This window comes from Nicotiana sylvestris, chromosome 6 (genome assembly GCF_000393655.2).
Source record: "Nicotiana sylvestris chromosome 6, ASM39365v2, whole genome shotgun sequence".
NCBI classification, from domain to species: Eukaryota; Viridiplantae; Streptophyta; class Magnoliopsida; order Solanales; family Solanaceae; genus Nicotiana; species Nicotiana sylvestris.
Window position 1 is genome coordinate 188,692,648 of NC_091062.1, and position 16,688 is coordinate 188,709,335.

The following is a 16,688-nucleotide window of genomic DNA, read 5'->3' on the forward strand; positions in this document are numbered from 1 at the left end:
CTTCTATCCTTTTATTCTATTTCTTTTATGTATATCAGAGATAGTGTTGTAATAACTCTTTCGGACCTTTATTTGTAATATTCCTAGACAGTCTGTGAAATTGTGACACCAGTATTGAGTAGTTTATGTATGGATTGGTATTGGTATCTTTATTAATATATTATGTTTCAGTCTTCCGCTTTTAATTTCCGTTGTTTTTATAACGTTGACTCTTAATTGTTAAAGGATTAAAAAGGTGAAAAAGGTAAATTATTCAAATGATTGGCTTGCCTAGCTTTCACTAGTAGGCGCCATCACGACTCCCGAGAGTGAAAAATTTGGGTCGTGACAGGAAATTAGGAATAAGTACATGAGCGATTGGCTCTAGCGCAAGTGGGAGATTGTTAGGAATATATTAGGTATGCCCTAGATCCAATCTCATATTTGATGATTTGAACATATTTTTTGTAAATGTTATTTGATATAAAAATATATGGCATTTGATATTCGTTTATCATATTTATTATTAATTGCTTGATTAGCTTAATAAGGTCCTTGATCAAATTTTAAAACTTGTCATAATGATGGAGATCATGATAATGAGAGTAAAGTCTCTTATAATTTAATCTAAATTTATTCTTGATTGTAGGATTATTAATTTGGACACTAGTAATCTGGTTAGATAAGTATTTATTTGATCGTTTTTATGGGATAAATATTAATTGATCTTATTAACTAAATCAAATAAATAGATGATGCATATAGAGATATGATCATTGAACCGATTCATTGGATAATTTCTGATGGTTAAAATTACCATAAACTGTCAATAAGATATTTTCTTGAAAAATGTAATGTAAGAGTTTCCTTTGACCTGATATCATCATAGTAATTAATAAGTTATTTATTGTGCTTTGATACTAGACACTTATGGCCCTAGGGAGATAGTTGAAAGGATATTGGGTACGATTAAATACTTGTAGAATTAGTGCTTGATCAAGATAGAATCTATCAACTCTTGGTAATGAGTTTAAGCTTTATGTTGTCAAAAATTATAACCGACCAAATTAAGACCTTGGCCAAGGCGATTGAATGAAAGAAGAAAAGAGTTTCTTAGGTTAGTCAATGATCGATTATATTTGACATGAATACATAGTTGATCGCCTATTAGGATTTGACAGTTGAACCACATCCTAGGATGACCCAGAGCTATAAGGACTTAATATATTATTCTTCTACCGGTTCGTCAGAGTAAATTGTATAATTCATGATATCCGGTCATTAAGGAGTGTTGCTAGACGCCACTCTTGATTAGTATATTGATGTATTCAATTTACTACGGGCTTAGTATTGAACCTATGAGGTCGCACACTAACGAGTGTTCTGATCTGTGCTAAAGAATTAATTACTTTATTATTTAGATAATTAAATTAAAGAATTTAATTTAGTCAAATAAATTTAGTTATTAGTCCAAATAAAATATTATTATATTCTTTGCTAGCACAAAGGATAAATTAATATTGTGGACAAGTTGAAGTTTTCTATTTGAAATAGAAATTTAAATTATATCTCTTGGTTAAAATATTTATGTGATATATATAATTAATAGTTATTTATATAATGGATATATATATATATATATATATATATATATATATATATATATATATATATATATATATATATATATATTATTAAAGACTTGATTGTGAAAATTTAATTAGGAATTGAAATATTTCTAAAGCTAGAATCCAAGTTTGAATTGGATTAGGTATCTGAAAGCTCATAAAGGAGAATTCCAATTGGAATTGGATTTCATAAAGAGTTCGGCAAATTCAACTCATTGAGATGGGATTTGAATTTTATAATACTAATATATTTCTAAATCTAGAATCCAAGTTTGAATTAGATTAGGTATGTGAAAGCTCATAAAGGAGAATTCCAATTGGAATTGAATTCTATAAAGAGTTTGGCATTGAGATGTGATTTGAATTTTATAATTGAAAAATATTTCTAAAGATAGAATCCAAGTTTGAATTGGATTAGGTATGTGAAAGTTCATAAAGGAGATTTCCAATTGGAATTGGATTCCATAAAGAGTTCGGCATTGAGGTGGGATTTGAATTTTATAATTGGAAACTATTTCTAAAGCTAGAATCCAAGTTTGAATTGGATTAAGTATGTGAAAGCTCATAAAGGAGAATTCCAATTGGAATTGGATTTCATAAAGAGTCTGCTATGAAATTTCTAGCATGTGATTTGTACTTTCCAATGGAAATTATGTGTATATATATGTGTTCCTAATTTAGAATAAGAGAAATAGATCTTATACATATTGTAAAGTCACGCAGAAACCAAGAAAGTTATTCTTGAGAAGAAAATTACTTTGAGAAAGCAATAGTGCAAAACGAGACTCTCTTCACCAGGTACGTCTTAGATCCAATCTTTGACATGTAAATAAATTTTAAACACGAAAAGTTCTTCCGAGGATTATTATTGTCTTTCACGGCGTGTTATGAACACCTCCCTCAATCCAACAGTGGTATCAAAGTGTCACGACCCAAAAATCCCTCCAAAGAAGTCGTGATGACACCTAGTTTCTAAACTAGGTAAGCTTAACGTTTACTATAATAATATGGGTATTTACTAACTTTAAATTAAATTACTCTGAACAAAATACAATTCTCAAAACCAGTAGTACAAGTCATAAGCCTTTCTAGGAGTAGACATAAAACATAAATACATCACTGTTCCGAAACAAGGGAACATATGGAAATAAGCTCAATTGAAGGTGACTCCGAGGACTGCGAATGCTGTAGCAGGTTTACCTTGAGTTTTCACCGCAACGAATAGCTTCTATCGATCAAATACCTGGATCTGTACACAAAAATGTACAGAAGTGTAGTATCAGCACAACCGACCCCATGTGCTGGTAAGTGCCTAGCCTAACCTCGGCGAAGTAGTGACAAGGCTAGGACCAGACTACCAAATAAACCTGTGCAATATAGCGTACAAAAATAATAGGAAGCAAATAACAATGGTGGCAACAATGATCAACCAGTGATATAAATAGCAGGCAACAAGAACAACATAAATGTTTCTCAACAAATAATAAATACAAGTACAATCAATTAATCAAATCTTTCAAATAAGCATCTTTCGAATATAATTCTTTCGAGTAAAGGTCACCTTGTGACACTTCATTTTATAATCATAAATAATATAGGTCTCAGCCCACTTTCATATTTTTACGGCACCTCGTGCCCATGTTTATATATATCACAACCGCACGGACAACTCATGTTCTATTAAATAAAATCATAATATTTTCCCCGGCACCTTGTGCCCACATATTTCTGTCTCACATTCCACAACAATATTCTCATGTTACTCAGTTCATAGGTTCCATAACCCAATACAATTCAAGAATGTTCAAGGAGCCTCATTCATTTAACATAAAGTAGAGTACAACTTCCAACCCAATTAGGAAATCAACAAGAAAAGATAAAGTGTTCTTTTGAAATCATTTGATAAAGAAAATACCCTTTTCAATTAAATTACAATATCGAATGAGTCATTACCTTTAATACGAGATATTAATAACTCAAAACATTGCAGAAATTCCTTTTTAAGTAAAGTACGACCTCAAACGGTATAAGAAAACTTTAGGTGAGAAATCAATTGAGTTAAAAAATTGTAACAATTGTTGAAATTTGAAGTATTGAACATATAAAAAAAATAAGGCAAAGTATTGTTAACACTATGGATTCCAACACAATGGATCACAACAGTAAAGGGATCTAAACAATTGATACACTTGAATTGTTAATAACAAGTAAACACATCAAACAGAAAGTGCACGACATCACCCTTCGTGATTTAACACTCTCTCACCAAAATAATACATGGCATCACCCTTCATACTTTAACACTCTCACCAAAACAATACACGGCATCACCCTTCATGCTTTACACTCTTCCTCACCCAAGCAACAAACACAAAGCAAATAGGGTAAGGGAATCTATAACATCGAATAAAATCAAGTAACAACAGAAAATCAGTAAATAAACGTAAAGGACAACATAACTCAATTAGAATCAGGAAAAATCAAGGACAAGTGCACGACATCACCCTTCGTACTTTTACTCTCGTCCTCACCATAAGAATCGATATAAACTACACGACATCACCCTTCGTGCTTTTACTCTCATCCTCACTGTAAAATCAATGTAATTTGCACGGAATTGTACATTGTGCGATACGGCATCACCCTTCGTGCTTTATCACTCTTTCCTCACTATATGAATAATATAAATGTGCACGACATCACCCTTCGTACTTTATCACTCTTTCCTCACCATATGAATAATATAAATGTGCACGGTATCACCCTTCGTGCTTTATCACTCTTCCTCACCCAAGCAACAATTACAAAGCAATTTGGGCAAGGGAAAATCAAAAATATCACAATAAAACCCCAGCAAGGGAAACAATATCATGAATAATAACGTCTCGGCAAGGGAGATAATATCATCAACCTCTTCTCTTTTTCACATTTACTTCATAACTTGAGCCAATGTTCAACAATTCAATTCTAAATTTGAGCCAATGTTCAACAATTCAATTCTTAACTTGAGCCAACGCTCTACCATGTTCAACAATTAACCATAATACTTTCACAAGTTATATTCCCCAATAGAAATTATCATATAGAGCATAAACAGTACGAAACGGAATCACATTAATCATAGTATAAGACTTACGGGCATACTTGACAATAACGTATAGATACTCGTCACCATGCCTATACGTCGTACTCAACAATTAACACATAAAAAATAGGACACAACTCCTAATCCCTCAAGCTAAGGTTAGACCAAATACTTACCTCGCTTTGCAACCAATTTAAAATTTCCAATAAGCCTTTGCCTCGCGAATTCATGCCCGAAATCCTCAAATCTAGTCATAAGCAATTCAAAATACCCAACACAAATCGTAGAACTAATTCTATATGAATTTACAAATTTTTCGGATTAAAATCCGAAATTTAGCTCAAAAATTGCCCGTGGAGCCCACGTATCGGAATCCGACGAAACTCGTAAAATCCGATAACCCATTCCGATACGAGTTCAACCATACAAAAATATCAAATTCCGATGTCAAATGGACCTTTAACTCCTAAATTTTCATTTTTGAAAAGTTTTACAAAAACTACAATTTCTTTCATCCAAATCCGAAATAAACGATGAATATTGATATAGATTCATGAAATGTAATCACTTCCGGATATAGAACACTTACCCAAGTCGAAATCGTGAAAACCCCCCTTTAAAATCGCCCAAATCCGAGCTTGAATGACCAAAAATGGAAGAAATTTTGGACACCTTCTGGTTATACACTGTCCAGGGGTATTATAGAGATTTTTTACGAGCGCGGTCGCGCTCAGGCCGTGCTCACAGGCAGAAACTTTCGAATATGCGTGGTCGCGCACCTGGCCGCGCATATGACACATGTCCGGTAAAATGGTCATAACTTTCTGTATATACTTCCAAATGACATACGGTTTGATGTTCTGGAAACTAGACTCTTAGAGTTTTAATTTGATAGGTTGTACATCACACAACTCCTTATATATATGTATATATGCGCGTCCAAAGTAAGGTCTTGTGCGTACTCATTTGCAACTTTAGTCTATTATGAAATTTTCCCAACTTGGCTTAGACTTAGGACTTTCCTTAGACCCCATATACCTTGTAGTACACCTCGTACACTTGTATCATATCCAATTGGTATCCATCATAGTAATAGACCTCTTCCACATATAAAATAATATAATTAGAACACGTCAACTTTCTTACTTCGCCAAAACGCGTCGAATTGTCCTATGGACTTCCAAATCCAATTTCGGACACACATCTAAGTCCGAAATCATCAAATGAAGCTGTTAACATCATTAGAATTCCAATTTGGGGTCGTTTGCTCAAAAGTCAACTCTCCGGTCAACTTTTTCCATTTGAGCTTCAAAAATAAGATTTTTATTATTATTATTTTTAAATTTAACTCTGAATCTTACGAAAACCAAATTCGATCATACATGCCGGTCATGATGCATATTACGAAACTTCTCAAGGTCTTAAGACGCTAAACGGAAATACTAATTCTTAGAACCAAAATTCGGGTCATTACATTCGCCACCTCTTAAACAAATGTTCGTCCTCGAACGTACTAAGAATTATTCGGAGGTTACCAACTTGATGATTTTACTTTTACACCAATACTCGCGGTTGATCCCACATTACCGCATTCGAAATATGTACGACAATACCATCTCAATTGAGATTGTTTCTTTCCTCCATATTTTTTTTTCTTTTAAACTTTAAGACCAAATATCTTACACTCCGATCATTTTCAAAAGGTCCGATTTTCACATCATCACACGATATTAGTCTCACCTGGCTATAGCAACTCGTGCCTACGCAAGCATCAACTTTTTAATAGCGCTTAACGGTTGTTACATCCTCCCTCACTTAGGGTCATTCATCCTCAAATAAGAAGTAGAGTCCGCCCTCAAAGACATAGTGTAACTTTTTTTTCGCACATCTTAATGTCCCAAATTTTTCTAACTCTCAAATTTTTTAGAAATTTTGGCAGAGTCTCCCCTATAATTGGGCCTATCCACCTATCAGAGTAACACCAAAACAACTCCTAACAACACATCCACAACCCAACAAAGCACCACAATGTATATATCAATAACACAAATCTCTGCATTACAAGCGTGACATTATCATAAAGATATCGGGACATGAAACACATCATATGTATGACCATAACCACATCTCTGGTCTTAATACACTTGAATACACTTGAAAAGGGATCTATACAGTTAATACACTTGAATTGTTAATAACAAGTAAACACAACAAACAGAAAGTGTACGACATCACCCTTCGTGCTTTAACACTCTCTCACCAAAATAATACACGACATCACCCTTCGTGCTTTAACACTCTCTCACCAAAATAATACACGGCATCACCCTTCATGCTTTACACTCTTCCTCACCCAAGTAAAAAACACAAGGCAAATCGGGTAAGGGAATCTATAACATCGAAATAAAATCAAGTAACAACAGAAAATCAGTAAATAAACGTAAAGGAAAACATAACTCAATTAGAATCAGGAAAAATCAAGGACAAGTGCACGACATCACCCTTCGTACTTTTACTCTCGTCCTCACCATAAGAATCGATATAAACTACACGACATCACCCTTCGTGCTTTTACTTTCATCCTCACTGTAAAATCAATGTAATTGGCACGGAATTGTACATCGTGCGGCACGGAATCACCCTTCGTGCTTTATCACTCTTTCCTCACCATATGAATAATATAAATGTGCACGGCATCACCCTTCGTGCTTTATCACTCTTTCCTCACCATATGAATAATATAAATGTGCACGACATTACCCTTTGTGCTTTATCACTCTTTCCTCACCATATGAATAATATAAATGTGCACGGCATCACCCTTCGTGCTTTATCACTCTTCCTCACCCAAGCAACAATCACAAAGCAATTTGGGCAAGAAAAAATAAAAAATATCACAATAAAAAACCCGACAAGAAAAATAATATCATGAATAATAACGTCCCGACAAGGGAGATAATATCATCAACCTCTTCTCTTTTTCACATTTACTTCACAACTCGATTCACAACTTGAGCCAATGCTCTAAAATGTTCAACAATTCAATTCTTAATTTGAGCCAATGCTCAACAATTCAATTCTCAATTCTCAACTTGAGCCAACGCTCTACCATGTTCAACAATTAACCATAATACCTTCACAAGTTATATTCCTCAATAGAAATTATCATATAGAGCATAAACAATACGAAACGGAATCACATTAATCATAATATAAGACTCACGGGCATGCTTGACACTAACGTATAGATACTCGTCACCATGCCTATACGGCGTACTCAACAATTAACACATAGAAAATACGACACAACTCCTAATCCCTCTAGCTAAGGTTAGACCAAACACTTACCTCGCTTTGCAACCAATTCAAAATTTCCAATAAGCCTTTGCCTCGCGAATTCGTGCCCGAAATCCTCAAATCTAGTCATAACCAATTCAAAATACTCAACACGAATGATAGGAACTAATTCTATATGAATTTACAAATTTTCTAGATTAAAATCCGAATTTAGCTCAAAAATTGCCCGTGGGGCCCACGTATCGGAATTCGACGAAACTCATAAAATCCGACAACCCATTCCGATACGAGTTCAACCATACAAAAATTATCGAATTCCGATGTCAAATGGACCTTCAAATCCTAAATTTTCATTTTTGAAAAGTTTTACAAAAACCACAATTTCTTTCATCCAAATCCGAAATAAACGATGAATATTGATATAGATTCATGAAACGTAATCACTTCCGGATATAGAACACTTACCCAAGTCGAAATCGTGAAAAAAACATTTTGAAATCGCCCAAATCCGAGCTTGAATGACCAAAAATGGAAGAAATGTTGGACCCCTTCGGTTTATACACTATCCAGGGGTATTATAGCGATTTTTTACGAGCGCGGTCGCACTCAGGCCGTGCTCCAGCCACACTCATAGGCAGAAACTTTCGAATATGCGTGGTCGCGCACCTGGGCGCGCATATGACACATGTCCGGTAAAATGGTCATAACTTTCTGTATACACCTCCAAATGACATATAGTTTGATGTTCTGGAAACTAGACTCATAGAGCTTTAATTTGATAGGTTGTGCATCATACAAATTCTTATATATATGTAGATATTCCCATCCAAAGTGAGGTTTTGTGCGTACTCATTTGCAACTTTAGTCTATTATGAAATTTTCCCAACTTGGCTTAGACTTAGGACTTTCCTTAGACCCCATATACCTTGTAGTACACCTTGTACACTTGCTATCATATCCAATTGGTATCCATCATAGTAATAAACCTCTTCCACATATAAAATAATAAAATTAGAACACGTCAACTTTCTTACTTCGCCAAAACGTGGCGATTTGTCCTATGGACTTCCAAATCCAATTTCAGATATACGTCTAAGTCCGAAATCACCATACGGAGCTATTGACATCATTAGAATTCCAATTTGGGGTTGTTTGCTCAAAAGTCAACTCTCCGGTCAACTCTTTCTATTTAAGCTTCAAAAATAAGATTTTTTTATTATTATTTTTAAATTTAACTCCGAATCTTACGAAAACCAAACTCGGCCATACATGCGGGTCATGATGCATATTACAAAGCTTCTCAAGGTCTTAAGCCGCTGAACGAAAATGCTAATTCTTAGAACGAAAATTTAGGTCATTACACAGAGCCATGGTTTCTCGTGTCTAAAATTTATTTACAAAATATTTTAAGATTTATTTGAAGAGTTCAAACCATTATCCTTATGTCTTGTGCAATAGTCAAATTGTTTAAATGCATATGGATTGATATTATTTTATTCTGAATAAAATATGTATTCATATAAGTTAAACTACTGAGATAGTTCCTAACTTGAATTTGAAAATTCATATAAGATAGGACGGTAATCTATAATGGGTTATTATATTATATAGTTATCTTAATTGTTATTAGTTTATGAGATATTAAATAATAATAATGTCCTGGTATGAATTATTTTATGTAATATATAAGATAAACATGTTAGAAGTATGTTGAATTTCGTTTTTATGTCACGTGCTTGTTCGTTATATGATTTTGAATTATTATTGCATGTGATGTAAATTAATTTAGGACAAAGTATGTAGACAACTTGAACAAAATTCACCATAATTAATCTTTTTCAGAACCACTCACTGGAGGTTTGACCCTCTCCACAATATGCTGCATGCACAATATCCTCTGGTAAATAGTCCTTTAATTTGGTCAAGTTCCACTCATTTTCCTCGGCAAATTCATGAACATATTGTACATCTTCGTTGCCCTAAAAATCTGATGGTGTGACATCATATAGAGGCCCCAAACCTGTTCGATTATCATGCAAAAAATTAGAAGATCCTTCTTTTACTTGCGACCAAATTTGGTGGTCTATAAGCTCTCTACATTGTAACATTTTTCGCCGCACATGCAATCCATATTTCTATTGCACCATCGTTGGGCCATGTTTCTTGCAGTATTTAACCACCATAAATTCTTTCGAGAGAGTTTTTTTATGTCCTTTGCTCTAAAGTTCCACCACAGTTTACAAAACAAGGCCTTGAACACATCAAACATAGACCGAAATCCCACACCTCCTTCCTTTTTTTGATAAACATAAGTTTATCCATGCTGCCAAATGTCTACCCTTTCCGTCTGTGGAGTTATAGGGAAATAACACAGGAAAATAACAATAATACTACAATAAATTAGTTATAAGCAGATACACGAATTGACTTGAGTCATGTTGGGTACTGTCCTAAGAAACTATTTCAGCAGTGTTAAATATTTCTCCAGGATTAAACAAGCTTATCTCTACTTAAGAGGATACAAGAATCAGCAAAATATTAAATTACAAACCCAACTATTTAAAAAAGGGAAACAATAGAAAATAGACTACTAAATTTTGCAAAAGGAAATACAACAAAGGGAAGCTAGTGAAGAACGAAAAAGCAAAGGAAATTTGCTGATGGTTGATGCTTATGTTGAATGCCTATTTATAGGCTTTAAGAGAGGTTTGAAGGATGGCAAGTTATAACACTTGTCTTGAATTTTCTATGCAATTGCTACACTCACTTCTTCATTGCCAATTAAAAAGATATTTGTCCAATTTTGAAAATATCACAACATGAATTAGTCCAGAAAAACCTTGCAACATACGATGTATATGAGCAATCACATAATCTGGCAGATTTACTGCAGACAACAAATGAATAGGGATGCTTTGCAACACATGTTTGGTCAAGATTGCCCTTCCTCTTATTGAAAGTGATTTTCCTTTCCACGATTGCAGCTTATCACTCACCTTGGTGATTAATCCATCGTAGTATGCTTTCCTTTGACTATAGAAAATAGGGCATCAAAGTAAGTAAAAGGAAAAGCCTTTCGGCAAATACCTGTATGAATCTCCACCGTGATGACCATGTCCATAGGAGCAGATTCATGCAAATTAATGATTGCATTTGTGCTGCACGCGTCAAACACTAACTTTGAGTAGGTTCAGATGTTTGAATACCATAATGAAATATTCGACCAACTAATATTTTTTGAATTTGAAAAAGAGTCAGAAGAAATATTCGGATTTCTTATTTTTTATTTCTCACATCGAGAATTCCATGAATTGGAATCCTGATGTATATAGATATAAATGGTTCAACATGAGCAAGAATTTTCATGAACATTTGGAACAGTTTGTTTATGAGTATAAGAGTTGTTTTTAAATAGTGTTCGATTAATTACATATTAATTGTGGGGAATAAACTCCCCATAAAAAATAATATTTACAGTAATAATAGCATAGTAGCGAAATACGGTAATCAACAAGAACAAAAAGAACAACAAAAACACCAAGATTTTAATGTGAATAACTCTTTTGAATAAGGAAAAAACCTGCAGAACCGAGAGGAGCAAAATAATCTACTATAATGAGTAATTTTACACTTTATAGTCTCAAATAAAATATTTTAGGGACCACTATACACTTAAAAGAAATAACCCTCTTTTGAGATTCTCACCTCACTACCATGTCGCTCACACTCTTTACTTTTTTTCTCACAGAAACTATTTCCTACCTCACACTGTCTATGAGATTTCTCTTCTTTTGTGTGTCTAAAGAATAAAGCTCAATCAATGAGAAGGCTTGTCTCGTTGCAACTTGTTAGTGCAGCTTGAAAATTTGCATTATTTGCAAATTGATATCAATACCAAGTCTGACCAAAAGTTGTTTTGGTTATCTGACATCTTTTTTATTTTTTTCTTTTCTTTTAATGCGTATGGACCCATCATTAGTCAATACATAGAATTTCGTGAAGATGAGGGGTTCGGCACACATCCTATGCAAACTATAAGTATCTATTTGACCTAAGAACTAGCTGCTAGATTAAAACACTCCTGTTGACTATGGATTCTACAAGTTTGCTGGAAATTTCTATTAAATTTTAAAGCTTGTAAGTATTGTTTACTTATCTTTAACAACCATACTAGGTAGGACGTGAAACTAATCAAAAATGGAAATAAAATAAAAAAAATGGGAGCAACATTTATTAGGGAACTAACGATGTTAGAGATAAAAATAGTAAATACTCTAATTCTTTATTGAAAATGGTTATATATATACCTCAAAAACTTTCTTGAACAATATTATCTTGCAGCAAAGAAATTACTCAATGGCGAAGATTGAAGGATTTGCCAAGAGATGGTCTCTTACTGGTTTGACTGCTCTTGTCGATCACTGGTGGCACTTCTGGAATTGGGTGAGTTATATTTTAAATTTTCTTTTACTGTAGTGTTTGGTATTGATGGAAGTCATGTTTCAAGCAAATATTTTTTTTATAAAGTCATTTTGTTGATGTTTAATTACCAGATTTTTCTTTTGAAAGGAGAAATGACAAAGGACTTACCTCACTTACGCAGGGAAACTTTTAACTTCTTATTAGTTGTTCCAACTAACACTAATTAGACAATATCATTAATAAAAGCGATGCCTGAATTCTCCAGTGAAGAGGTGTGAGAGATTAACAATTGTGAGTATGAGAAGAGGTAGAGCTAGGCCGAAAAAGTATTGGAAATAAGGTGATTAGGCAAAACATGACATATCTTCAAGCTTAATGAGGACATGACCTTTAATAAGAGGGTGTGGATGTCGAGAATTAGGGTAGAAAGTTAGCTAGCAGTCGAGCGTCTTTCCTTTCATACCAATATTGGTAGTATTATTACGTATTTCCATATTCTTAGATTTCTATTACTACCTGATGTTGTTTATAATTCCTTTTTACTGTTATCTTGTTGTTGCTACTGCTTCTCTTTATGAATTCTACACTATTTCATGTCTTCATCTATACTATTGTGATTATACATGTTAGTTTTGAGCCGATAATCTATTGAAAACAACCTCTCTACTTGCTTAAAGGTAGTGATAAAGTTGTGTACTCACTACCTTCTTCTGACCCCACTTGTTGGATTCGTTGTTATTGCTGTACATATATGTACTTTAAAAAAAATCACTCACCAATCAAACACCGGAAAATATATGGCGACTGTGTGTTATTCTTTAGGCGTGCAGTTGTAGAGGAACTTGCGCATGGAAAAGGCTTCCTCTGCATTCGATGGAAAACTCAACATTCTTGTGAGAACTATATCCTAAGTGTTAATTATATTGTTGGTTAAAGTATTGTAACTCTTTAATTTTCAACCAAGTTTATCTTCTTGCTGTAGATTAATAATGTTGGAACAAGCATTACTGTCGAATATACCACCGAAGATTATGCACACATATTTGCTACAAATTATGAATCTTCATTCCATCTCTGTCAAATTGCTCATCCTCTTCTGAAAGCATCTGGAGCTGGAATTATTGTTTTCAATTCTTCTGCGTCCAGTCTTGTGCACGTGTCCGGTACTTCTATTTACAGACCAACAAAAGGTGACATACACTCATTTCTATCCTTTAAAACACTGAACAAATCAATGTCGTACTAAAGAATATAACTTTGTTTCTTCTTATTAACTGATTGCAGCGGCAATGAATCAGCTTACGAGACATTTGGCTTGTGAATGGGCTAAAGATGGTATTCGGGTTAATGGCGTTGTGCCCTGGTTCATAAATACGCCACTCGTGGAACATGTAATATTCTCTCGTCTTGCTTCAACGCTCCTGCATTTTACTATGGATTTAACTTATATACATCGATCACTATATAATTTTCTTATACATTTCCATGTATTTTAGCCAATCGTGACAGGTTATTAACTTCCTTTTTACTTTGTTAAATTAAGAGAATATTTTGATAATTTTAAAATTAAAAACTGGTTGAACCAACTTTTAAGATTACTATAGACAGTTTCCTGTTATTATAAGGCTATCGTGAACTGATGGTGCAAAAACTTGTATATTGTCTCCGTAAGAAGTTTTACACTTATATCCGTTACCAGTGTAATGAAACTTTTATACCATCTCTCCAATTTAACACGTTACAGGAGGAGAGTCTTGGAGCGACGTTAAAGTTGTGTCCGTGTGACCCATAGGTCGCAAGTTCGAGCAGTGGAATCATTAATTGATGCTTGCATCAGCAGGGGCGGATGTATAGCCCAAATCAGGGGGCACGTGAACCCATGGTCTTTCCGTCAAACTAGATATTTTATGTACGTATTTTCTAGAATTTGTCTAATATTATGTGTTGGAACCCATGCTCCAAAAAGACTGAATGGTACACTTGGTTGAGTATTGGGTTATTCACCCAGAGTAATAGCGATCAATTTTCACTTAATACTTTTCCCCCCCTACTTTTTTAATGGTGCACTCATGTTCAAGAAATCCTAGATCCGCCTCTGTGCATCAGGATAGACAGCCTACATCACATCCCCTTAGGATGCAGACTTCTGCGGACCCTACGTGAACGCATGATACTTTTTACACCAAGCTGCCTTTTTTTTTTTAAGAAGATTAGTTGACTTATTTTGAAGGTTACTAATTCAAAAAGTTATTCGTGTAATTACCTTTCAAGTGATCTAATAGTATTATTTTTCAAACGGTGGGTGTATAAAAGTTAAATAATAAAATGCATGATAACCTGATTTTGAATCAAAATGATGAATTTGATGGCTTTATTAACAGTTGGTCAAGGATAAAACATTTTTAGACGGATTAATGTCAAGAACTCCTCTTAAACGACCAGGAGAAGTTGAAGAAGTTTCATCTCTAGTGGCTTATCTGTGTCTTCCTGCTGCTTCCTACATCACTGGACAGGTTATTGTTGTTGACGGAGGCTTCACTATCTGTGGTTTCCAATTCCAACGGCCAGAATTTTAATTAGTTCTTGTTGAAAATTAATGGTGGCAGAGTTTCTACCTTAGTACCTTTGTAATAATGCTGTATTTGCTCATGTTATGTGTTTAATTTCTCAAGTGTGTTAATTCCAGTTGAAAGCATTAAGAATAAAACTTGTGATCATTTCAATTTGTTAAATATTAAGGAGGGCTTTTGTGCATTATAGCGCAGACCGTTTTACCTTGATTGATGTTGCATATCGTCCGCTTGTTCATAGAAATTAAGTGCCTATCAATTAATTTCAAGAAAGCAATCGGGGTCTAGTTAGAATTTTATTACAATCTCGCTATCGTTGGAATTGGTTTTAAGAAAGAAAGATAGACTTTTCTAGCAAAGCTGTGCTTTTGAACGTGCCACATATCTATGTTTACAAGGGCATTCCGTTAAAGATAAATGAGAATTTTAAAATAGGGGCGGAGGTAGAAGTTCAGGTATTGGGTTCGGTAGAACATAATTGCTTTTGCTCAAATAGTATATTTTTGTTAAATTAAAATTCTAGCTTTAAAATGAGTGAGTTTTTAAATATAAAAACATTAATGGGTATTATATTGTCCCCTTTCCGTTATTCAGGTCTACATAATACAACACTCCAAGCATGGTTTATGGAGTTTCCAAATATAAACTCATCAATATAATAACATAACATAAAAAGAAAAGCAGAATAATTAGTAATAGCTATTCCCTCTGTTTTATATTAGATAAGGTACTTTCCCTTTTTGTTTGTTCTAAAACAAATGATACATTTCTAAATTTAGAAATAATTCAAACTTCAAACTTTTCATTTTACACATTTACCTTTAATGAGAAGTTTTTATAGCCACACAAACGTCATGACCTCACAAACCTTTTACCCCTTAAGCTTTTAAGACCACAAGTTTCAAAAGTCTTCTTCTTTTTTCTTAAATTTCATGCCAAGTAAAAATACCTCATCTAATATGAAATGGAGGGAGTACTCCCTCCGGTCCAAAATAAGTGATTTTCTAGCTGTTTTCACATAGATTAAGAAACTCACCTTTTAACATTAATTAGCAATGAAATTGACCATATTAACCTTTACTATTTCTTTACATAAATATTCCAAACACATACTCCAACACTATTTACTCCAAGGGCAATATAGGAAAAAAAATAATTAATTCATTCTTGAAATCAGAAAAATCACTTATTTTGGATAGTCGGGAGTATCATTTTAAAAAACTTAAGCCGCTTTTATCACGTCAGAATTAAATTTTAGGGATTTTTTTCTAACTATACCATATATGAAACCTTATTACCCTAAATGTGCATAGTTTGTTAATTACCCGCCCAATCCACACTTTAACTACAATTTATATACCATTCGACTATTAGGCATTAAAATGGCAAAATATTCCCTAAAAACGCGCTAAAATTAAGGAGAGAATCTTGGTGTTAATTGATTCTACATTAAATTCAATTTTTAAAAAGGGAAAGGAGATTTCTCATTTGCGTATTTTTCTCCAGAACTACAATTCAAATTCTCGAAAAAAAAAGAACGAACAATTCAAATTTTCGAGTTTCAACAACTCAAAGTTGAAAAAATCTGTTCTTCCATATATTTTCCACCATTGATAGCCATTAAAAAGCTTGAAAGCTTTGAATTCAAATTTGGGTTTTCAAAAATCATTATTTGTTTGGATTGAGTGTTGTTGTAAATAATTCGGA

General features: G+C 33.7%; 1 protein-coding gene across 3 annotated transcripts; it reads left to right on the top strand.

Annotated features, from left to right (window-relative positions):
- Positions 1–1,974: 1,974 nt before the first annotated feature.
- On the top strand, positions 1,975–15,191 carry LOC104217771 (tropinone reductase homolog At5g06060-like). Of its 3 annotated transcripts, none has more exons than XM_070147715.1 (5): positions 1,975–2,405; positions 12,331–12,432; positions 13,394–13,601; positions 13,696–13,802; positions 14,156–14,319. In XM_070147715.1, exons 2-5 carry the CDS (start codon positions 12,346–12,348, stop codon positions 14,201–14,203), a joined length of 450 nt encoding a protein of 149 aa, XP_070003816.1. In that variant the 5' UTR covers positions 1,975–2,405; positions 12,331–12,345; the 3' UTR covers positions 14,204–14,319. The 3 variants fall into 3 exon arrangements, with proteins under 3 accessions (XP_070003816.1, XP_070003815.1, XP_009766392.2); XM_070147714.1 differs by lacking the exon at positions 14,156–14,319 and adding an exon at positions 14,793–15,191 and having other exon boundaries at positions 1,977–2,405; XM_009768090.2 differs by lacking the exons at positions 1,975–2,405; positions 14,156–14,319 and adding exons at positions 13,234–13,304; positions 14,793–15,191 and having other exon boundaries at positions 12,342–12,432.
- Positions 15,192–16,688: the final 1,497 nt, after the last annotated feature.